This window comes from Strix aluco, chromosome 1, assembly GCF_031877795.1.
Source record: "Strix aluco isolate bStrAlu1 chromosome 1, bStrAlu1.hap1, whole genome shotgun sequence".
Classification (NCBI taxonomy): Eukaryota; Metazoa; Chordata; class Aves; order Strigiformes; family Strigidae; genus Strix; species Strix aluco.
Genome location: NC_133931.1, coordinates 73,032,426 through 73,058,305, shown reverse-complemented (window position 1 = coordinate 73,058,305; position 25,880 = coordinate 73,032,426). Strand labels below are relative to the sequence as shown.

Here is a 25,880-nt window from a genome sequence, read left to right as displayed (position 1 = left end):
TTTTTTAATACTTTTCACCTGCCTTTCTGTATATACCTTTTAGCTATATCTATACAAATTTTTGTGAGTAAATACAAATAAGAAAACCCGTTTTTAATTTTGAAAACACTGACGTACACTCCTTCCTTCCCCCAGGAACATATTGCTGCAGAACATAAGACAAGTAAGATTGATGCCTGTGATTACAGCATTAACCTTCTATGTAAACCTCATGTTTTATCCTTACTAACAAACATTTAAATTAAGTATGCTTTTTGTCTTTTGTTTGAAAAGAAATTACCCCAGAAAGGGATTACTATAGAATTTAAAATAAAGTATTAGTTTCAACCAACAGTTATGCAACATTAGTAGCAGAATACAACCATGAGAGGTATGACACATAGGGTATGAATTAAGGACAATTTGAATTTTAATTAACTACTAATACATTATGTTCCCTTTGTTGGATCATGCCTCAAATAGTTTTAAAATTGAGTGCATAATATTAGGAAAGCATACCATCTCCAGTAATTTAATGAAGACTGCAAAGGGCAGCTGAGAATGTCTACTTCACATGGATGCATCATCCTTTCCTTATCTATGGCATTCACCAGGTAAACTCTCAGCTAATGTGACTCCATATATTATTTAGATTGTGGAAACTCCCCCAAAGTGTCAGACATTTTAAATGCAAGCAGAGACTTACTGCCCTACTACCTAAAGACACAGAAAAATAATAGGGCAGATTGTTAAAATATGATCAAGACAAAAAGCCTAGTTAGTCTACATTTCTTGATGTACATATTCCAATGCTCAAAACAGTAATGTTCTTTATTTCATAGCAAGTCTCTGTCTTATGCACTGAAATCCTCATCTTCAACTGCATTAGCCTTGTATGCTTTCCTAATATTTGATTTCCTGCTTTCATGTAATCAGGAAATATAATGGAAAATTAATTAGGAAATAAAATACAAGTTATCCAAGATTTTTAATGCCTCATCAAAATCAGATTTGAGGAAAAAAAATTAAGTTTACAAGCTATACTTTCAAAAGTTGTTTTACCAAGGAACCACAGGACCATAAAGACATAACTCTGCTCTGACCTTTGTAAGATGCTCATACACATTCTCCATAGAATTTCACCTTTCTGCAATTTTGCATATATATTCAGAATACTTTGGCCCAGTTTCGTAGCTCCCCAAGACCACAAAGCAGTGTAACAGGTCCAAATCCTTCATAACTTGAATGTATGTTTAATGAACTAAAACTAAAGGAAGGAGGACAGATCCTAGCATATATGTATATAATATTGCTAAAGAACAGTGACAGCAAAAGGAATACAAGTTGTTGTCCCTAACACCCTGTAGCCTGATTTCAAAAGTTTTAAATCCATTACAAAATATTTTAAAATAGAAGGCCAAAAGCAACTATGAGTTATGTTATACTTGTCCATTACTGTGACTTTTTGTGAACGTGTTAATTCAATCTTATATAGAAGCTCTGCATGTTTTATACAGGGAGATGTTCAGAAAAAAAAAATCTCAGAGATTTTTATTCAGTGGATTATGTATAGTCACTTGAAAACTACCTGATGCTACTTGAAATGTCCCTGAAGAGCCTCTGAATAAACTGTTTTCCTACTTTCTCTTTCAGCCCAGGGTACAAATAGTCCACAGGAGACCTTATAAAAATAACCAGAAGAGACATCAAGTAAGGCAATTCTGTCCAAATAAAATTAAGCCATTAAATCTCAGAGCTTAATTGCTGCTTCAGCACAATCTTGCACAGACAGAAGACAACTCTTCGTTTCGTGCTTCCTACAAGACCATAACCATACACTCTCAACCCTCTTCCACATCTGGCAGAACCAGAAGCCTCTTTCTTCTCTCATGCCAGTGAAGGAATGAGAAAAACATACTTCACCACTGCACGGAGAGAAGAAATCTACCAGGCGATCTTACAGGATCCTTCATTTGAATTCCTCAGAAGGTGAAACTCTTCTGATACCTATCTGCTCTGCTCAGTGCCTGACTCAGAGATCATCAAGGCCTACCCACTCTAGCCATCAGCACCCAAGACGCAGAGACACTAGGAACTGAGGACACCACCCTTTGCTATCCTAATGCCACCTCTTTCAGTTTACTGTTGGGACTTTCACAAATACTTCAAATATTACCTTGAAAAACTGCAACTGTGCAGACATATTATTACAGAATAGTACTTGGCATTTTATCAATACTGTGAAATTGTATTCATGGATCAATTTACTTAGAAATTATTCCTAAAACCCGAGATTGAGTGCTACATGTGTAATATTGTCATATCTTGAAAGACAAATATTTACAATGTTAGCTTTGATCTGTTTGCAGACCCTTCAAAGTCATGCTCAATCATGTCTGAAAGTAATGTAATAAAACAGGATTTAATATCCTGATAGCTCTTAAATGCTTTTGTTTCATAGGCTAGAAGATTACACTCCAAAAAAAAGCTACAAGAAAGGTAGAGGTCTCGTAGGAAATCAATTATACACTACCATAATGTTTATGCAGTGAGACACAATGAGGAAAACCTCATTCACTGAGGCAAAACATGAAAAAAATTTTAAGTCATTTTCTAGAAGGATGATGTCATAACTATATTCTGCATTAGAAATAAACGCTGAATTTCTAAATACTACAGGGCAGATCCCTCCACCTTCTGATGATTCCAACAGGTTACTCTCCACAGATGAGCAACAAGAGGACAAGTAACACTGGAACCTTTTTTTTTTTAAAATTTTCAGAACAAGGCCACTCATGCTTACCTAATCACAAAAATTAGACTCAGACACTACCTGAGCCATGATTTGCTATACCTGATACCAACTTTATTCCTAGATTCCACAAACCTTTCACAGGAACAAGGCATGACCAACAATTTACAGTGGCTCAAAAACATTAAACAGCAGTAAAACACGTATGCAATCCTTGTTTTCTAGATCAGTGCACACAGCCCTGAGCACTCTGGTAAAGGACAGAGATGGAACGCAAGCAAAAGTGTCTCCTGTGCACTAAGCAGCTCAGTTGGGAAATCCCAGTGGAGCTCAGACCACAGCTTGTACGTGCAGTATGATAATGCAGCGCCGATGCATTTTTGAAAGCTGTACTAGCAACAGATTGGGGCATGGAGGGAAACATATTTAGTCATCTTACAAATTTAGTACAATCTTTTATCTTGCGTACTACAAACAACAGTTATAAATAAAAGCTGCAGTTATAGATAAACTGCATGCCAGAACTTAAATTTGACAAAGGAATAATCCAAGACTTGCTGAAAATCAGGTTAGAGCTGAAGTTTTGAGGAAATGCTACACAGCACAGCCCCACAATAAATCTGTTTAATATTACTGATGCAGTAGAAACAGCATAGTCTTCAGTATTAAAATATATTGGAGTCTCTGGGAGGTAAGCATGAGTATCTTCAGGTTTGAAAATACACATTTATTTTCTACTGAAGTTACCAAAGTTAATACCAGATCAATAGAGAAAAAAAAAAAATCAGGAAATCTGAACTCTTCTTATGAAACCTCAAGCTTTAATTACTGATATCTGAATATTGCTGCAGTGTCATAAAATGTCAGTACTCCACTGTCTACCTGTCCATTTGTCGTAAGTTATAGCCTGCAATAAAGTTAATGTAACAAAGCTGAGGCACAGCTATGCCCAACGCAGAAACTCCTTTCTACTTAGATCATGGATTAAACCAGTTTTGAAATCAGACTCCGAGGGTCACTCTGAAGCTGCCGAGATTGACCTACATTTCCATCAGAAGATAACGCCCTGCGGCAGGGGTGGCAAAGAAAGTGTCAAAACACTACAGCAAGAACTACCAGCACTCAAGTCAAATGCTAGTTTCTGGTAAACACTGACTTAAGTCTTTCCTGGATATGAGGAGCAGCTTCATGATATTGAACAAGAGAGTTAATAAATCTGCTTCCGACATAAATTTTAAGAATACCCTAAACTCCTAAATTGAAGACAATCGAGCTGGATAAAGATCTAATTTTTCACACAGAAACACCACAGCTAAAGGGGTTAAAAGCAATACTTCTGAGAAAGATGGAATCACTGACTGTTGTAACATGCCAAACCACTTTTCACTACACAGACTTTGCATACAAATTTGTGGCCGCACAGACAGAAAGGACTGCAGATAAGGTTGCAACAAAACTTCACACTACCTCTGAAGCTGTTTCCTCCAATCAAATCATAACAATTCAGTTTAGAAAAAGGCCTACCAATTCATACCACAACTCCAATTAATCTTTCTGAACAGGTGACATGAATGCAGGCAAATCCCTTATTCTTACTTAAACATTGTCATCTAGCCTGCTTAATGTCTGCCTTCAATAGTATTACATAATTTACCTGACATCAAGAGTATGAAATTTTCCTTTCTTCTGATCTCAAAGATTTGGATATAAGAAAGGTCGCATTATCTCATGAGTCAAGTAGAAATCTTCTTTAGACCCTGGAAACAAAATCCAAAATGGTCCTTAAAACCATTGTGGTTACAGAATTCAAGCAGAATTTCACAAAAATAATTAGCTGCAGTTGACTATTTTCTTTAGCCTGAATGTGATCACAGAAAAGCATCTCTTGACAGAAGCATAAACAATTCTGGCCTCAAAGACTGAAATTGAACCTTAAGTTCTCTAGCCAAATAATTTTTCATACTTGACCTATCAATTTGAATAACACTCAGGACATGGCTACTCCTCCAAAATGGAAGACACTCATAACTAAGACATTGCCAAGTGTTCAAGTGTATATACAGACACACACATGTATTTATGTATTCATATACACATGCGTATATATATGTCTATGTCTAAAAATAAATTTACAAGAAGGAAGCTGATTTTTAAAGTGATTTTTTTTCCCTCTAAACATTCTCTAGAAAAAAGATTTATAGGTAATTTCTTCCAGATAACTCATTAAGTCAATGTGAACATTTCCAAATGTTGATCCTACAGTGGACCAGTAACAAACTATATGCACCACGAAAGCCAGATGACAACACATTCCTGCTTGAACGAATTGTAAAGTCTTCAATACCTCACATGCTTTCAGACTTCCAGCATGACACTATTGAAATTTACATTGCTGGTCATCAGATCAGCAGATTTACTTTACAGATGCCAGATTAATTAATAGCCTGGATCTCTAGTTTGTAACAAAACCTTGACTAAACTTCTGAAGTTTTCCACCACCTATGTTGACAACTTTGCTCTTTATTATTTTTTACATCACTATGACCTGAGCTAATTGAATACCAAAAGTTCACAAAGCATATCACAATTTATGGAGCTATTTAAATCCCCAACACTTTATGGGGTTTTTAATACACCCTTTCTGTAAGAGATTTTTTTTCTCCCATGTTCCACCTAATCCAGTGCAACTGTGGGCTGCTGCCAAAAGCAATAATCCCACTTTTCACCATTACAGTTTTGTCCCATCCCCTTCTTTGCACCGGATCTGGTAATCATACAGCTGCTGAGCATGTTGTTTCAGTGTGCTGATTCAACAAAATATACCTTTTCCCCCTTTTTGGTGTGCAATCCTCCATCCAGTCAGTGAATGCCAAGGCCACACAATCATCAGATCAGTATCAACAAAAGCAGTGAGAAGACTTCTTTTGGCTGAAGTCCACATTTACACCAGATTATAAGTAGTATAAAACTACCCCCTTAGCTCTTCTGAATTAAAATAATTAAAAGCAAAGAGAGCACACCTTCACAAGCCTCACATAGAAGTAAATACTTCAAATGCTGTCACTTAAAAAACCCATAAACCGTCACACATGCTCTTGCATGTGTGCCTTTACTAGTTTTGCTATGAACAGGTTTACTCGAACTATTTTCCTCACACAGGGATTGTGCAAATTTTATGAATGTGTCATATTATGATTCAACGGTATCTTGCTGTATCTTAAAGAAAACAGCAAATCAATTTGTTTTGAGAAGTTAAAAATTGAAATTCCAGTGTATTCTCACATGTACATTTCAGGCTTAAAAAAATCAATAATACATTTTTAAAGCACACATATGAAAACCAGACTGCAGTCCCAAAACTGAAAAGCATTACATTGTATCACAGAATTAACAGTGCCTGAATGTAAAGCCTAAAACTAAGTATGTTTTTTTGTAAGCAAAGACAGAATTAGTCATATGAAGGACTCAGAAAGGAGCCCAGCATAATTACTATAAACTCCATAACATTCATATAAATTATACTTAGAAGAATGGCTTTTAACCCCAGAAAAAAAATAGTCTACCTCCTCCTGACTGTGAAAGTAAGCTTGGCAACTGGAACTGAGCACGGTAGTTTGATTCAGCAAAAAAGCCTTCAGTAATAACTTAAACTGACCACATTACTGTACTAGTTAAACATTAAGGTCTTAGTTAAAGATCTGCATCTTATTTTTCTATTACGTGGCTGAAGTCATAATTCATACGAATTTAGACCCAGTTCACTCAAATATGGCCATCTGGCTAAGAACTCTGATTGTACCCTACACCACTCAAAACCCAACATACCTACTTCCTGAATGCAGGCAGTTTGAGAAAAGGACAGTTAAAAGATCACAAATGTTACGCAGAACTGAGGTATAATAAGATATCCAATACCCTTAATTCTGGCAAAATTACACCAAGGAACAAAATGACAAGGAAGATCTTTTATGCGAAGTTCTAAAGAACCTGCAGCCTTGGAGAAAAAGTTGCTAAGGTACCCCAAGGCTATCCACGTTCCTCCTTGCTGCTGGTCTGGCTTGGGGAAGCCCATCAGCTTTCCAACAAATCTCACTGTGCAATATATGACTCCCTCCTAGCGCTGCATCATAAGCTCCAGCAGGGACCAGAGCTTACATGAACGACATCATTGTCCCAGCTATGCACCTCCATTGTTTCCAGCCTTGACCCCTTGCACCTGGAAAAGAAGAGCATTTTTAAGATGCTCTTTTCCAGTGTAAAAATTCAGAATTGCATTTAAACTCTCACACCAGGGACCCAAATGTTTCTTTAAATGTTTTGTATATTCTAAAAATTATTAAATAATGAATACAGCCTGGAAAACTCAGGCTTAGAACCCAGTACTTGTTCTTCATTTTGCAAAGCAGCTTCCAAGTCACCTCAAACAGCACTGAGAGCAAAACCAAGTCATACGAATTTCATGCCTTTAACCACACCACTTTCCAGCCCAAATACTGGTCTAAGACACATAAGCACAGCTGAACACCTATTTTAGTCATTGACACCTATTTTATTCATCACCTCCCTCATCTTCAGCAAAATCAAGGCAAGATTCTAGTGTTCCTAATCACCCATCTTTTACTCTTCACTGTCATGTCAAGCCCACAGCTGCATATTTTCCTGGCAACTGTGAAACAACTCCCACTTTGATGACTGATTCACAGACCAGAAAAATACGTGCTTACAAGAATTATTCTATTAACAACTTAAAACCAATCTGCTATCCCCAGCTGCTTGTTCCCCTGTAAAAATATCCCTCCAGAGGTTGTGCCCCCATCAGTTACATTAGTTAGTTACACTAACATGCCCCAGTCCAGATCCATGGAAGTATCCAGGCTAAAAAAATTAATTGTGGTTGAGCTTTTCCTGTTAAGCAAATCATTCGGTTGGGGTAACGAGAAGTAGAATAATGTTCCCACTTACAGACGTAATATGATTAGCAGTTCAGGCATATGTCAATGGTTTTAAAGGCATCTATGTGCCTCAATAATTTTGTGTCAAATAATAAAAATAAATATAAACCTGTTAATATGACTGGGGCACAGCTCTGCAGAACACAGATTTCAGCTTCTGTAGATGTCTTGTACTGAGGAGTTCCTGAGCTGGAGAAGTGCCTAGAAGTTATTAAAACAGCTCATATTTTTGCTCTAGTAGGGAAACAAAATCTATTGGCCAAAACATAAATATGATGGCCAGAGTAGGTCATCTATAGAGATCAACCTGTGAACACTCAAGGGCCAAGCAGGTACACAAATGTGCTTGCCTTTGCACAGATGACAGGGGGTGGTTAGCACAACTAGAAATTAATGTGAAGGATAATGGAGACTACTTCAAAAGCTGCTCTCCAGCTGACAGGTTATGCCATCCCCATTCAATATGTGTGGCAAATTGGTCCTGGCACACACAATTCCACCAGGTTTTCAATGATTAACCATTAAGCAAAACTTTTAGACTTCTGTATTTCAGAAGAACTGACATGACAGAGAATTATAGGACTTGAAATAGTCACATCTTCCCCCCACACCACATTAAAGGAAGCAACCCACAAAACCTGTGAAGAAAATAATTACATGGCTGAACAGCTAAGTGTGCATTTGAACATATCCCGCTTTTTCAAAACCTTGATTGAAAGTGCTATTGGCAGCTGTGCTGTAAGCATATAAATGTGGTAAGGAATGATTAGAAATTACCCCTTCTTCTCCCAAAACTACTTCCATACTAGCAGGGATATAGATAGAACAAGTTATAACAGAAACAACTCCACTAACGCAGCAGAAAGTGTTTCTGACCATGTGAGTATTGACTAATCAGATAAATACTTTAAGACATACATACAACACTAGAGCACATTTATAGTTTTCACAATTCTGAAAATGGCTACAGTGTTCTTGAAAAGTAATACTAATCCACACATACAGATTAAGATACCCTTGCATTGTGAACACAGTACTGTTCTCAAATTTGCTGGGGAAATGTTAAGACACTTCCCAACTTCTTAATTAGCATGACCTTATAGAGTACCTACTGAAAAGATGACAAAAGGAGGAGCTTTTTGGGGAACATTTTTTTCTCAAAGTCTACTAAAAATGCACACAGCAATAAAACGTTAAAACTGTTGGCAGCAATTTACAAAAACAGAAAATCCAACTCTGCCCTGAGACCTTACCTAAAATTTTATTCTAACATTCCACTTTCACGCACCTAGTATAGCAATAGTATTTGTGTCTGTACAAATGGAAAAGAGAAACAAATGCAACATTACTAAATTTATAATGCATATCTTACTGTGAAACACCGTAATTACAGAGCATAGCCAAGTGTGCAAGACAAAGTTACTATAGCTTGACTTGATTTTAATATTGTAATTTCATTTGTCTGCAAAAGCTTGAGTGATGCTTAGATAATAAATTTTTAATAGCTTATAACAATTTCTCTTTCCATTTTTGGTTAATTCGAAGTCTAGACTTCAAACAGCTTACAATTAAGTCAACTTTTTAGATTCACAAATGTATTTTCTTATCTTTATACTTACACTATAAAAGTGGTAGAATATACACAGGCAAGTTTTCCAATATGAGGGCTGATAAACAGATGATGTTACTTTCCTCCATACTTCCAGGTCATAATGAAAAATTACTCATGTTTACCTTCCAGATTACCAACTGTTGTAACTATCACTTCCCCAAAGTTTTGTTAATTCCATTCAACTCTTCCAGAAAAAACATACAAGAAATCACCCCAAATTAGCACCCCTCCAAACTCATGATCTTCCTTGCAGCTAAAACAGAGAATGCTAACAAGTTCTTAACCAGCAGAAGTCACCACTTTACAGTGAGCTGATTTCTTATTCTATAGAGAGTTTGTAAAAGTGGCAGACGTTACCTATGAATCTGCATGAATGCCAAGAGATCCCATTGCCAAGTTACAACCACTATCATAGCAATAACATAAGAAAAGGATATAACCCCCTCAAAACCTGTCAGTTTTGAAAGAAAACCCTGCAAGTTCATGATTTGCAGTCTTCCACTATACTGAGAAACAAGCAAGTAGTGACCATAAAATCTGACCGATAATATATCTGAAAATCAATTGAAAAGTTACATGAATTCAAACTTATGAAGTCATATATTGCAAAATGTACGGCTCAATTATCAAGAACACCAGCACTACCAGGAATTCACATGCTACATAGAATCACATTCATTACAACATGAAAGTACCTACAAACCAGCTCTTTATCGCTCATTAAAAATCAAAAGCAGTCACAGAGCTTCATCTCATTCTTCTAATATTATCTTCTGAGTTAGAAAATGAAGACAAATTAATCCAGCGGCTAGGCCTTGTGTATACAGAAACAACATCAGAGCTTCTAAAGAAATGGGGTTTCTATAGCATTTGATTCTTGCAGGAGAATGAAGATAATTGATTGGGAAAATCTTGTTTCATAAGCTTTATTTAACTTGAGAGTCTCTTTCATAAACAAGAGGGGTTGAGGGGAGTCATCAGCTATCCTGCCAGAGTAGCCCCAGGAGAGTAAAGCAATCTTATTTAAAACAAGGCTAGAATTTCATTTTTAATTACTTATGACTCAAATAGCTCTGAAAGGATCAATATTTCAGAGACAAGATCAAAACCAAACCAGATGGATATCAGAAAACATTATAATGCAATCTAAATGAGGCTTTGCACATTTCATTAGGTAAGAAATTTTTCAAGTATTTATTTCTCCTCATCAAATCTTTTCTATCTCATATAATGCAGAATTTTAGTCTGCCCCATTGAAAGCAGTGCATGAATTTTTCAAGTAGTATTTTCCTGAAATGCCAAGTCGTAAGTTAACTTTGTTTTCATCCAACCAAATTAATTTCTATTCCCCGAACAGGCTGCATACTTGTAATCTGATTCAAAGTTAAACAACACTGAAGGAAACTGGTTTCTGCTGTTTGATCTTATTTTACAAATAAATACCATATATACAGGAAATCCTCCTACTTTTCACTTCAACAGTAATATCTTACAGAACTGAACTCTTGTTTTGGATCACTCTTTGCACATTCTTCATTTAAGTCAAGTACATTTTTAATACAACATAAAGCACTTACCCTTCTAACCTGACATCAGGTAAAGATCTGTTGAGTGCAATCATTTCACTTGCCATTAAATTAAATTGATTTATTTTAAACATTTCTTTCATTTTTTCTTGCTCCTCTTTTGGAATGACCACAGGCTTCCCCATCTCTCCAGGTCCTTCATGTGGTTTTTGTACGGGTTCTGGAACTAAGAATAAATAAAATGTTAGTAACTACTTTTATGCTTGCTTTTGTTTGTTTATACTTTCTTTTTCACTGTAGGAATGTTCCTGTTTAAAACAAAGTTCTAAACCCACCAGGTTTTGGAAGTGAAAACAAATCTTGATATTTTGGAGCTTAAGAGTAGTTAAGTGTTACTCTTAGACATCACAGTTCATTTGAAAAAACAGTAAAATTTTATATCTATCCATCATCATGTCCTAACTGACTTTACTGTTAAAGTTCTGTAACAACAGATATTTATATGCCAGATTGTTCTTGCATACACAAGCTTTTCAGGAAAAATTGACATTTCCTTTACAGAGATTTTAGTAAAGATTAAAGTAAAATACTAACTTTACATTTATTTCCACATTTTTATTTTGACAGAATGACACTGGCATTTATAATTTAGAAATAATTTCTCTTGGGTTTACTAACATTCTTTTTAGTCAACATAATTACATTTTGGAGCTTAACATTAGTACTTGAAACAGAAACAGTAACACTTGACATGTTTAAACCAAAGTCTTAAATATCAAATATCTGATCAAACTGATGAGGGTGAGCGGGAGGAGAAAAGGAATCCAAGACTCTTAAAATATTTGGTTTTTTAAACAAAGGAAATTAAAAACCAAAACATTAAAAAAACTACATCACATTTTCTTTACAAATACCCATTTACTTTTCTCCTGAACAGAAATGTTTGAATAGTGAATTTGAAACATATTACTGCTTTACAAATTCAGTTCAAATTTTATTAAAAAAGTAGTAATTCAAGATCTAAATGGAGGAACAGGAAATATTTAAAAATAAATGCACCAAAGCCCTCAGTAATAAGCCTAGCTTCAAATTATCTTTAATTTGCATCTAGGACAGCACAGTGTAATTAAAGCTTATGGCAAGAGCAAATAGCCATTTGAAGAATAAAAATAAAATTAAACAAAAAAGTCCAAGCCTTTCATCCTTGTTGAAACACTAAGATTTAAAATGGGTACTTACTAATAACTGAAACATTTTGCTAGTTTGCATTTAGCATTAATCTGTTACAAGTACAATGTGTTTCTTGAGAAACTTTCATTTTCAAGTACCTGAAGCAACTGCACTAGCTGCATTTAAGCAGTAACATTTAGCAGAGAGAATCCTCCCACCACAGAGATGCTTTCTTTTTACAAACTCCCCTTGACTGTCAGTTGAGCTATATAATTCTGGAAGCTGCCAGCCAGCCACTCATACACTGAAAACTGATAGAATAAGTATGTCCAAGCAGATCCTGAGCAGATTGATTTAGGTGCTTGTTTTAACCATGGGCTAAAATGAGCATGCTGTTGCTTTGCATCTTTGCCTGCTAAGAAAGTATGGTTGAACCAGCATCTTGCTCATTTGCAATTGCATAACCTTTTAGACTAGAATTTGTGCCTTTTGGGGGGTAATTAACATTAAATTATGGTATACAATAAGGCAATTATTTGGGCTTAATTTTATATATTCAGCTTGGTTTTATTACATGAGGTTTCATAACTATTTTATTAAATGTATAGCAATTAGCATATAGGCTCAGTTTGCCAGAAAAAGATTAAACAATGAGTGTTCAACATACCTAAAATGATTAAACAAAAGCTATCAGAATAGTTACATTCACCATGTTTTTCAGTATTCTGAAGTGAATGTCTTATGCTACCATATTTGCTGTTTAGAATAAAAAATAATTTCCCATTTCATTTACACTTCCAGTTGTTTCTTAACTTTGACTAAACCAGTTAAACTGAATAGTTAAATTAACTGAAAACTCATCTTTCACATTTGCAGATCTTGCTGTTAGATGCTAGTTTAACACATCAGTAAGTTGAATCCAGGCGTACAAAGTCTACAAATTCATCAGTTTTTAAATTTCATTATCAAATATATACCACTTGATTACATATTTTACCTAAAGTACTCCCTTTTCCTGCAGAGAAATCCAGCAATAGCTAACTAGATCCACAAGTATTTTATGGAACTCACTAAATGCAAATGCAAGAAAGCTTGGTGCGCAGGTAGAGAGATGACTTTCCAAGAAAAGTTAACCAACATTTCTCAGGTTTCAGCATTTATGGTAATCTGTTTTCACACAAAAGTACGTAGTTTTCTTATAAACACAAACCAACATTTTCCCAAAATGACTAATGCCCATTGTTAAAAATTCAAACCACAGTACTCTTTTGTCAGTTAACTATGAAAAGAATATTTTCTTTGAAGGACTGTAGACATGTACTGATGACATACTTCTAACAAACAGAAGTTTAATTTACAACCACAAGTTTTAGAGCTAAATGAATGACTTAATCATCACCTGATCTAACAGGAAATCTAGTAGTGTTTTTCCAGACATTTCTCATTTGTATCAGTAAACCATTAGTTACAAAGAACTCTCGATCTCTTCCAGATCTTCATTAAAAATCAGGAACTCTTTATGTCTATGGACTATGAATTCCTTTTTACCAGGCAATATGCCTGATGAAAAACATATTTCAAAATCTAAGACCATCTAAAGCCAGAAAAAAGGGATGGATTCTTCTGTGATGTGTCTTTAGGGACCACAACAATGGTAAACTGACCAAAACAAAGTCCAGACAACTTTGGAGGAACCATCACAATTACAAAAAAGCCATTTGGACAGGTAAAAGTTCAGAAACAAAGCTTCTGACACACACCTCAGCCTTAATAGAACAAGACGGAATTATGACAAGCAGTTCCTATTTTAAAAAATTCAATCTGTGGTTTATATCTTGAAGCTGCTTGCTTTTTTTCTTAAGAATTTTTTATGCAGATAAGAATATTCAGAACCAAGTCACAACTTAAGAGTTTTCATCTTTACCAAAGAGCTCAAAATTCAGAACACAAGGCCTTGACTGGCACTTGACAAAAATGGCTGGTCCTAGTTTAAATCTGACATTGCCCCAAGAAAAGAGTGTAAATAGCAAGTAGCTGAGATCACAAGACTCTTGTAATACCAACCCTAGGTCTAAAAGAATATTTTTTTTTCAGGACTTCTAATCATTACACAAGTGGAATGACCCTTGAGTTTGGTGAAGAAAAAAAAAAAAGGGGGGGGGGGGGCACGTGTAAGATGAGTTTGGAAGTTTATTTGGAAACTGCAACAAGTGCCAAAGCTGGAAGTTCCTTTGAAGAAGCCTATAACTGGGGGGGTAAGGAAGGACTCATCTGATCGTCATTTAAGTCAAAACCTCAGAGCTAACATACAGGATCCTTACAGAAATAAGACAGAACTACACAAAAATAATCTTTATTAGAATAACCACAGTACTACCTGGGCGTTTTTTGTTTACAGGAATGGTCCCTTTTTGTGTTGTTAGAGAATGGCTTGAACCCTTTAAGTCTAGAACTTCTTTACACTTGTCAGTAAGTTCTATTCCAGGCTGTGAAATCTAAATTGTAATGCTGAATCCCCATCTGGAAGCAATAATGCCCTATCCTATGAATTTCAGGTTTGGAAAAAACTACTACATAACATGGATTATGTTTACTACAGTTCAGTGATTTGCTTTCCAACTCATAACAACCTTTAAACTTACAGCAACAGCCGTCCATCAACAATTACTCTTTGTGAATTTTACTGATGAAACAGCAGGAATTACAAAAAGGGAACTACCACCTAGAAGATGCGCCCATAGAAAGAACACCTGTGACAGTCTGGGCAAGGGGTGTACACTATCCAGGTCAGCTTGGTAGCTCAGAATAGATGAGACAACCTCAGAGCTGAGCACTAGAGAGAGCTTCCCCAACCTACTCCCACCTCTCTGGAGTGGTCATAGTGGGGAGAAGAAACAGCAGCAGTATCAGCCAGGACAAGCACAGGCTCCCTCCCAGCTCCCATGACTGATGTTGGAATCAACACTGCTAGGTGTTCTCACCCCACTTCCCCAGGCTACCTCCTGAAGCTACTACTGTGTTTTCACCATGGTGGAGGGGATGGGCAAAGGCTCGAGCCTACAGCCAAATCATCCCACACAATTACAGTCGCTAGATTCTAACTATTCCTCCTCTGGTATCACTTTAGCTCTCCAGTCCCATAGTACCCAGTCCCCATGCCAGCCCTTCTTTTCCCAAAACATCTCCACTGGTAAGCGCCTATCCCTTTTCCACTCCACCTTTTGTCCCTTCATCTCCACACTCACATAATTTCAACTACCAACCTTCAATCTCTATGATAGTGGACACAAAGACCTTTATCCCACTCATCTTACAGTTCTCCATAATCATTTACACAGATTTTTCCACACATTCACATTCCTTTACTATTTCTTATTTTAAGCAATTTTTAAAATATAACAGCAGTATACATGCAATCCAGTATTAGACACAGAAGCTGAAGCTCATGATTGAAGATGCTAGTATCTTATGCCATCAATACCAAGAAGAAAGATTTTTCCCAAAGGCAATTCAGACCATGGCTCTAAGCGTCATTCTGAAAAAGAAACTCTCTCCATTTTCTGTATTGAAAACCTAAGGAAAACATCCTTCTAACTTCTTGAAAGCTTGAACTGTCCAAAATTATCCTCAAAATCCTTTGCTCCTGCTGAAATATCTAAAGACTAATTTTTCCAACTAGGCAAGCACAGCCTAAAATAAACTTACAAACTCTTCAGAAAAACTTACTCATATATCGAGTAGGTTCATTAAATGCCATGGAATTCTTCCACGAATTGCAAAGAGAAGCTATATACCAGAATGACATGGACAAAGAGACTATTGAATTCAGAACACTTACATAATTTATGCTGAATCAAGAAAACGAAATCAATTATGGAAATGAATAGGGGGGGAAAAAGTGAAGTGAAAAAGCAGATTTCGATAAAAGCTTCACAGAAAAAAATAGCCTCAGTGTTATCTGAGGAGATTCTAGGCATTCTGAATGGCAATAAAACCACTACAGACTCCGAGTCAGTGCACTACTGGAACAAGGATGAGTATCAAAGACCAGGCATGCAACTAAATTAAAACGAATTGTCACAGTGTCAGCCACAACCATGGTTTCTAGCAGACATATTTCTGCAAGTACCTTACTACACGTCAGCTGTTTAAAAAAACCAAGAAAAATGTACAAAACTACATACAAGGTTTTGATTGGTTGGTTGGTTTAGGCTGGTTTCTTTGTTTACAAGCTAACTATAAGATATTAAAAAGATATCAAGGATTTTAACATAGGTTAGGAGAAGGCCAGAATGAAGACTCTACTCAACTAACCAATGTTGCATAGGAAAAGTCACAACACTAATTTTTAAATACTGCAGATTTTCCCTCACCTTAAGGATCCCCCAATGACTTTATCTGAACTTTCATCATCATCAGTATATCAAACCAAGTTTCATATATATTGACTTCAGTCGCTGCTTGCCAACAGCAAAAATAATCCTGTTTGCAAGACAGCTCTAAAGAAGCCTGGCATAAGTTATCTGCTTTGCGTAAAAACTTTTTGGGAACCCAAAAAGTGGATCCATTCCTTAACACCACTATGTCAGTCATCATCTTATCCTCAAGAAAATTTCCCAACTTCTGAAAAAAAGACAACAAAAAAAAGGAAAGACTGAGTTCCTATAAAAGACATACTTTCTACATTAAACCTAGTTCATTTTCTCAGCACTTTTTTTCACTTATTGAAAAAAAAACTCAAAAGATGAAATGTAAATGAAAATGTAAGTCACTTCTGCAAAACTTCCATGAACTAGAACCTCTCTAAAATGTTTGCATGCAGTTGTGAAACCAACAGTTCAGAGGTACTAAGCACAGAAATTCTACATTCTATACATTGTTCTCCTCTGTGGAGAGTTATTGGCCTGCTTTCATCATGGGGGGAAAAAAGTAAACAAAACTAACATTTCCTAAACATTTCCCCAGTGTTATTCTGTAAAAGAGCAACATTGTTCTTAAAACGTTTCAGAAAATTTCCCAGGGAGTTTGAAGTTGTCCATACCAGATGTAAACAGGTGGAAAAGTTTTTTGTGATGGAAAGCATTAATAAATCTTGAGTACAGTGGGCTAATCAGACTTAACATTGAGCATCACTGGCATGTTTCCTATAACAGCAGTGAAACATCAGACACAGCCTTTCTGGTGGGAGAGACACCATACTAGAAAAGTAGATGTTTCACAAATGAACTGGAGGCAGCAGCTGCCTACAGTTCTAAATGCTTGTGCTGAGACATTGCAGGGATGAGACTTCTCTCTGCACCAACTCTCCCATGTGATCACTTATGATGACATCCCTAAAATAAAGTTGGCAACATGAATGGTACTGGCTTTCAAAAAGCCACACTCAGCTCATCTAACTGGCACCCAAAAAACCTAACATGGCAGTAACAGAACTGAAAGCTTATCTGAAGACCTTTAGCATTGAATAATACAGCTATCACTTCAAAGAAAAAGTTACATACATAAGCATGTGCATATGTGTGGTGTGTATATATATACACACACAGTCATATTTGTCACTTTTATAGCCAAGTTTAGTTATTTTCATAAATTTATTTTCACAAATTTATTTTCATGCCAGCAGTCTTTTATTGCTATAGTCACTGGCTAAATTTTGGCTTAGGTGGGGTTTTGGGGGGCAGGGGAAAGTGTGGGGTTTTTTTCTGGGGACAGGGGGACAAGTAAGCTTGGTTGTTGGTTTGGTTTGTTTTACTACCAAGTCAAGTGAAGTTAACAGTGCCTTTGCTTCCTCACTGGTGGAAATTTAAAACATGCTTTCGACTATATTAACATAGCTTAAATTCCTGAACTGCTTGTTTTATAGTTTTATTATTTTTCCATATACATTAATGCTTAAAATTCTACATCTTAAGCATTTAAGTCTGCAACATGCATATCAGGCAACATGTTTATTCTCTAGTTATTAAAAAAAACCCACTGAACATTCTGCAACACCTGAATGCTGATGAAGTATTATATTGTTGGGGCAAAAAAATAAAAATCAGATGTTTAAAAGGAGTGCAATTTTAAATGAGCATAATTTAAAGATGACTCAGGCAGAAAACTTACCATCTCCAGCAGGCAGACCTCGTTCTTTTTTCTCATCACATTTGTTGCATTCACTGAAGTACAGCAATAGAAACATATCCAGAAGGACCCAAACCAAAGAGGTGGCAAGGACCACCTTGCAATATGCAAATTTTTTCATGGCACTTTAAGTCAAATACAAAAATAAAAAAGTGTAAATAAAAATATCAACAGGTTTCTTTAATCCAGTTTGAAAGACCACGTTCTATATCTGGAAAAAAAAAAAAAAGAAGAGTCACAAAAAGTTACCTGAGGACAGCAGCTAAAAGCAGAAATTTTAACTACGTTTTAAAGGTAACAATTTAAATACCAAATGCTGCGTGTATCAAAATGAATGCTCTATGCACTCCAGTAAGATTAAGGGAACAGGGTCAATCAAAGCAGCATTACTCTAGTCCTTTACTATGTTAACATTCATCACCTGGAATGTTAAAATGAGTGACCAAAACAGGGTGTTGTGTTGAGCTACTGGAGAAGAGGGTAGGCACATTTAATGTAATTAAAAAGGAATTCTGTGGATCCTCCAGAAATCAGAACAAGCAAAATGAATGAAAATCAGGAACATCTCAGGAAGCAGAGTATTAATCTGTGCTGTGTGAAGCCCATGGCTAATATTCCTCACACTTCTCCTGTGTAGAGCTCATTGACTTTCGGGGCCCATCACTAGCAACGCTAGTCTACAAACACCTGCAGTTTATATAAAGTCTAATGGCACATCACACCTCCGTCAGAAAGACAAATAAATGCTTTGCTCTCAGTAAACCAAAACTAAACATCCCTTTTGGTAAAGTTAAATAGTAGGCAAAGTGAAGGAGAAGTACCCACAAGCCACTGTGATCACTTACTAGGCATTCAAAGATAAAGGTATCAACTAATAATTGTGATGCTTAAAGTGACTTTAATAGTTTAATGCCTGATTATAGAACAAACTTTTGCACTTTTTTCAACATGTATACATTAAAGTCTTAGAATGTCAGCCTTTGAAATTCTCTTTTGTCCTACTCAAATTACAAGCCAATTTTGTTACAAGGACTGCTTATTGTCATGACTGACAATCAGATACTAAAATTTACTATTTTTCTTTTTACCAACAGGTTGCCCACCAGTGTTGACATGTTTCAACACAAAGTACTCCCAAAGTATTTCCCGGTGGAAATACCTTACCAGTTAAAACCAGAATTGTAAATATTAACTTATAAAATAAACAGAAAATAAGTCTCTTCAAAAACACAATAGAATTTTAAAATTCACATACACAGTTTCTCTTGCATGTTTTCAGTCTAAACTGAAGAATTTATTGGAAAGGAGAAATTTAATCCTAAGCCATGATTATGCAAAAACCTCACAAAAAAACCCTGCATCATTAAGACTACCCTTCCTTTAGTATTTCATTGTCATAATTTGACTCCTGCCTTCCTCCCACTCCCTTCTTGAAGGAAAACATTAAGACATCCTTCTCTAAATACATCTTGTTACTACTCATTGGCAGCAGAGGCATGTCTCCATGCATCCCTATACACTTAGGTGGCATAGGTTTGAATGGCATAGCAAATGTAGGAGCCTGCAGCCTTCCACTTGTACAAGACTAGAAGTGTGTACATCCCTCTGCTTCCTGCATAGGTTTGTATCAAATGCCAAGAAAGAGTTTTGTTTGAGGTGATCTCAGTTTGCATCTATATAGTTTTGGCATATGGGGGATGACTATATAACATTAAGAACTGGAAAAGTATATGTAACAACTTGATGATAAAGGAGCAGATGAAATTACCACCACAAAACATTAAGATATTAAGAAAAAATGCCAGGGGTTGGTTGTTTGGGTTTTTTGTTTGGTTTTTGTTTTGTTTTTTTAAATAGACACAAAGATGGGCCTGAACTCTCGATCTTGGAGTTACACTGTAAAACTATCAGTTTGGCAATCAGCAGCAGTGAAAGAAAAAAGAATTGTTACAGAGTACCAAGTGAAGAACAGAAACCAAACCATCACTATGCCATTACACAGTATCTGCTTACTGATCTTGAGAGCTGTATGAACATCCAGTCTTGTCATTTCAAAAAGGATATAGAAGGATTAGAAAGGACAAGTGAGAAGGGCAAAAGGATGAAGACAACAAGGAATAGCTTCATTTAAGATATAAGTGAAGACAGTAGCACTCTTCCTGGATGGAAAAGACGCAACCTAAATCAAGTGGCAAGTCTATAAAACCAAAAGCTCTATGGAAATGGTAAATAGAGAACAACTGTTGCCTGTTACTCCTACTTCTCGTATTGGCAGAAATCAAGTGAATTTAGCAGCAAGAGGTTAAAAGACAAAAGGAAGGTATTCTCCACAACGTGTACTTATGCAGGGGAACTGCCTGCCACAGTACACTGCCAGTGCTGCAAGTCTGTTCATCAATTACCAAGTCCTCACCCCTACTTCAGGCAGTTCCTGACATTGACTCTCAAGTCACTGCATGCTAGGAGAGTACAGTGAGGAAGTAGCATTACTATTTGCCCTGTTCTCTTCTCTAGATGCACACTATCAACTACTGGCAGAAACAAGTACTATATATAGATGAAATCTGTCTGACATGGTATGACTGTACTTAAACTCTCCATATGATAGGTTTCTTTTGCTCTAATACCGGACACCATAGAAGTGATCTGGCAAAGAATCAAGTCATACCACCACTCTGTTTGTACTTGAAGGAAACAAATGCTAAATAAAAATATGTCTTAAAAGAAAACTAAGTAAATTCTTATAGTCTCAGACGTCTTGAAGTTCAGCCTCGTGAGATATTAGGCTATAAAAGAAAGTGTAAAACACACAGGAGCACAGTGCTTAGGGGTCCAGCAGGAGGAGAACTGTAATCTAGACTTTCTGTCCATAAAAATACCAACTATATGAGGTATTTTAAAATGCATAGGCTGGCACTATATCTGCTTCTAATGCAAGAAAATTCCTTTGAGAGTTCAGTGAAATGTCAAAGAGACACTTTGCGAACCCTTTGAGGGTTCAGGAAAGTAATTAAAAGACAGCAATGGGGAAGTTCAACACACACTGGTTACCATTGATAAGGCCCTTCCCTGTACCTTTAGACAAAGGCTCTCACTCCCTTGGGCAGTTTACCTTCTCATGAATTACACTGTATTTTATTGGTTTTATGACAGCACTTCCACTGTCTGCTTACCAGCAGAATTCTAGCAGCATAGAAGTGAAGCAGAGGGACCCAGAAACTCTGCTGACGCAATTGCTCTTAGCATACCAGAGCCTGGACTCAGAAAGAGCACTCCACCATCCAGGGCTTGGTCTGTAAGAAATGCTGGGTACCTCTCTCTGGTGCTAGAACAGTGGCGGTGGCCTCACCCCTGGGAGTGGTGCTCTGCCTAAGGTGCTGCTTCTTCAGTGGAAGTGGCTACAGGAAGAAATGGGCACCCTGGTACACCATAAGCAAGGGTGAACAGTAGGTAGATGCATCTTCACAGAGACCTTGCAATGCCACAAGTCTGAGACCCATGATACAAGGAAGAGACAGATAGGCATTGCACTCAAAGGATAAGTGGACAGAAACTCCCAAGATGGGGGCTGAGTGAGGGACAAACCCAGGAAATTAGCTACTTGTGGAAACAGAAGAAAAGCCTGCAGATGTGCATTTCCAGAACAGTCATACTGCCTGGGATGCTGTTGAAAGACTGATGAGTCTGCCTGAGTTCAGCTCTTAGACAACCACCCCTTGGCTATTCATTCATGTATGAATCTACTGCCAGGTGTGAACCTGAACATATAAGCAGTGACTGCAGAGCTCAAGGGGGTAGAGTGTAGCCAGCATAGGACCCAGATACTGCTCTCCTCAGCTGGTCCGGGTGGACAAGACTGAGGCAGGAGTGCACACAGCCTACCAACACCTGGCTGCATGGCAGGTGTCAAAGGCAGGCTTCTAGGACCATAGGCCCTGCTCTGAGGAATGAGGGCTGTTGGACAGTATCTGTGTGAAAGTGAGGCAAGCAGCATTATGGAGAGGCTCCTGCACTACTTCTGTGAAACACCCAGAAAGTGGAAGCAGAGCTACTTTGGAAGAACATGGAAACATCTCCTGAGCATGTGGGGAGGTACTCGGGGAACCCTGGAGCTCAAGTCCAGAAGAAACAAGAAAGGCACCTGTAAGGACGCTGGCAAAAGAAATGCTGATCCACTGCTCAGTGGGGCAGCAGATCTGGTAACAATGGGTATGGAAAAGGCTAAGATACTTGGTACCTTTTTTGCCTCCTTTGTTACTGGGTGCTCCAGATCAGAGTAACTGCAGAGTCTGTGGGAGTGAAACTTCACAGGCAGTACAGACAGATTGAGTCAGGGATCTCTTAAGCCACTTGGACATATGCAACTTCATGGCACCAGATGGGAGGCATCTGAGGGTGCTGAAGAAGCAGACTGATCTTATTGCAGGGTCATTCTCTACCATCTCTGAAAGGTCATGGTGATCCAGAGACTTGTCTCAGGATTAGGAAAAAAGCTATCATAAAGAAGGAAAAGAAGAATCTGGAGCACTATCTGCTAGTCAGTCTCACTTCAGTCCCTGCAAAGATTATGGAACAAATCCTCCTGGAACCTAGATACACAGACACAAAAAAGCCTCCAAAACCAAACCAAACAAAAAGGGCAACTGGGAACAGACAGTACAGATCCACCAAGGGCATATCATACTTGATATCGTACTTGACCAACCTGGCAGCTTGCTTTAAGGAGAGGACTGGCCTGGTGAGCAAGGGAAGAGCAGTGAATGTTGTTTACCTTGACTTTAACAGGGACTGTGAGTCTTCCAGAGTACTTTGTCAGAACTGAGACATGACCTGAAGAAGTGGGCTACCAGGTGGGTGGACTGCTAGCTGGACCACCAGGCTCTAAGGGTTTTAACCAGCAGTACAAAATCCAGCTGACAGACATTCACCAATGGTGTCCTTCAGAAGTCAAAACTGGAGCTGATACTGGTTAGGTGTCTTTACTGAGAAGCTGGGGGATGGCACCGAATGCATGCTCAGCAAGGTTGCTGGTGACACCCAGCTGGGGGTGAAGTATGCAGATGGCACCCTGAAACAGTACACTGAAATGGCCAATCCAAGTGACATCCAAGGGCTAGAGAAACAGGCAGGTTGAAAACCTCAAGAAGTTCAATGAATGCAAATACAAAGCCCTGTACCCAGCATGGAATAACCTTACTATCCATATAGGCTGGGTGTCAACAGGCTGGGAAGCTGATCTGCAGAAAAAACCTTTGGAGCTCGATAGCAACTTTAACATGAATCAGCTGTGTGTCCTTAGAGCAAAGAAAGTCACCTGAACAGGTAACCACAGCAATAACCCCAAAATGCATGTATTTAATAATTGCCTTTGCTAGTGAGTAATGTAATAAAACTGAAGACTTTTGCAAAACCAGGTATTTTTCCTCCCTTCAAAATACTGGACAATAGATTATAAAATCTTTACACTGTGGAAGTAAAAACACCTTGGAAAGAATACAAATGGATGCTGTAAATAAAAATTTTAAAAATAAAATAAAAATAAAGTGAAAGGAGGAAAAATGGGTACATTCAAGTCTTGCTACTTCTGAAGGTCAAGTGATCCCTTCCCCTCCCTTCCGTGACAAAATCCATTATACACTTGACACTATTAGAAAAAGGTAATCTTTAAAATTACTACTCATATGAAGTGCATTGTTTCACTTTACCACCTCTTTTACTAACATAGTTGTCATAGGAAAGAATGCTTACTCTTTTCAATATGACATGTGACTATTCAGTCATTTTTATCTTTGAACCAACTTCATCTTTGTTTATACTACTGATCAGTCTTCAGTATGACTAACAGACTTGACAAAGGACTTCATTGTTGTTATTCAACTAAATCCGGATGCTACACTGGATGTGGCACCTAAACAGACAACGCTGATGTAAAGGTTGTTTTCCAGACTTTCAGATATGAATAAACATAAGTTGGCACAAACTAAGGGCTCATCAAAATCCTGACACAACATTTGCTATTTCTAAGCTATTAATATCAATTTAAACCTAATGGAAAGTGATTAACTGAACAGTATCTAAGGAAAGATTGAGGGCTTACACAAAACTGAAATTTTCAGCTTCTCAGTCTATTTAGTAATGAGGGAGAAAAGACTGGTGAAATCTAAGGTAACATATTAGGCATATCTATGGATTTTTGAGCAAACTTCTAAAAAGTGAAGCAAATGCAAATTGTCATACAATCATTGTCTAAAACTCCATATATCTGAACTATTAATGATGTCTATCCAGTTGAGTATGTCTATATTTGAAAACAGAAGTGATGCCAACACTAGACTCAGGTTTCAGAACTACTCTTGCTCCTGTGTTGATGTATTTTTCCTTTTTACTGGCCCACACTCTGTTAAATTGTTTGCAGAGAGCTCATCAGTAAATAGGTCAGTTCAAGGATAAACAAAGCATTACCTAGTTTCAATGATGTAAAAACAGATGTAAAATACCCATTCAAATCAGAGGGTCAACTCATCACCTGTGAAAAATAGGTTTATTCTGTGTCTTCTTCACAGAAACAAACACACATCTGGTAAATTTCATGAGGCAAAAAAAATATTAATGAGCTCAAGGATGCCAGTACTCTCTTCCGCTCAGAAGTTAACACAGGAGAAGTACTCTTCATTGGGCTACACTTGTTTGATGGATTTTGAAAGGTTTTAGTGTTCCAAAGTCATCTGTTAAGAACAATTCAGCAACAGTAAGTTCTGAAGAAGTGATGAGAGAAAACAGATCATACTAGTCTGAGCAGCAGGAGAACAATTCATTAAAAGCAAACCTACTCTCCAGAAAAAAATCTGAGAAATCAGTAAAATCAATTTCTAGTCTTTCTTGCTCTGTGTAGGAAGACTATACTTTAAATTCATCAGAAGTGAATTTTCCATTTGTAAGTCAATTTTTTAAGTTGACTGTTTGAAAAACTATCAATTATGTTTCTAAAACTGGTAGGCCTTGGAGTGAAAAATAAAACAGAAACATAGGAGTATCTGACCATACTTGAAAAACAAGGATAAACTACACACACAATGGCAGAAATTATGGGTTCATAAAAGCTTTCCTACAGACAAATTCGAATGCATAAATATGCTTATAAAAGTAGAAGCTCTTGTGAGATGAAAATCCAGCTCATCACAGAAAAGCAATGCCAAAAATGGAACAACAGATATGTATCCTCAATTTTTTCTGTTTATAACTGTATGGAACTAAGTCACTGTGTACCTGAACCTCTGATTCTCCTGAATCATAGAATAGTTTGGGTTGGAAGGGACTTTCTTCTCTAAGTAGTCTTTACTTAACCTCTAAACTTTTATGATTAGTTCTAATTACTTCTACAGATACACAGTAAGGAAATAACATTTCTAAACTGAGTAGAAACACTTTCAAAACCAAGCTCTTTCAATTACTGCAAGAAAATTAATTTAAAAGACATTGCTATTTTGGTACCTATACATTTCAGAAACATCTTAACTACAATCATTTAACTTCTGAAAACAGTTTATCATTTTGCAAATTAGTGCTTAACAGTTTCTCAAATGAGTTGGTAAGCAGCCTGTACTATCTTGATTAAACCTCCTCAAAATTTTCCAAGAAAGCAAGCAAGCATTTGGTCAACACTTTCAAGCAGTTCCCACTACTACACAGTCCTTCCCGATTCTCTTCCTAATCAGCACTATTCAAATAAAAATAATCATTTGCAGATTAACAACTACCTAGTG

At 37.0% G+C, this 25,880-nt stretch overlaps 1 protein-coding gene across 5 annotated transcripts in view; it reads right to left on the bottom strand.

Annotated features, from left to right (window-relative positions):
• Window positions 1-25,880, bottom strand: part of GALNT1 (polypeptide N-acetylgalactosaminyltransferase 1) — a 91,926-nt gene that overhangs the window by 28,617 nt on the left and 37,429 nt on the right. For 4 of the 5 annotated variants that reach the window (XM_074825038.1, XM_074825056.1, XM_074825028.1 and 1 more), the window contains 2 exons: window positions 18,100-18,328; window positions 10,873-11,047 (listed from right to left, as the gene is read on the bottom strand). In XM_074825038.1, coding sequence (XP_074681139.1) covers window positions 10,873-11,047; window positions 18,100-18,238 — 314 coding nt within the window. In that variant the 5' untranslated portion in view covers window positions 18,239-18,328. Of the gene's footprint in view, window positions 1-4,385; window positions 4,484-10,872; window positions 11,048-18,099; window positions 18,329-25,880 lie in introns of those variants that run through there. The other variant, XM_074825066.1, reaches the window with a different exon arrangement.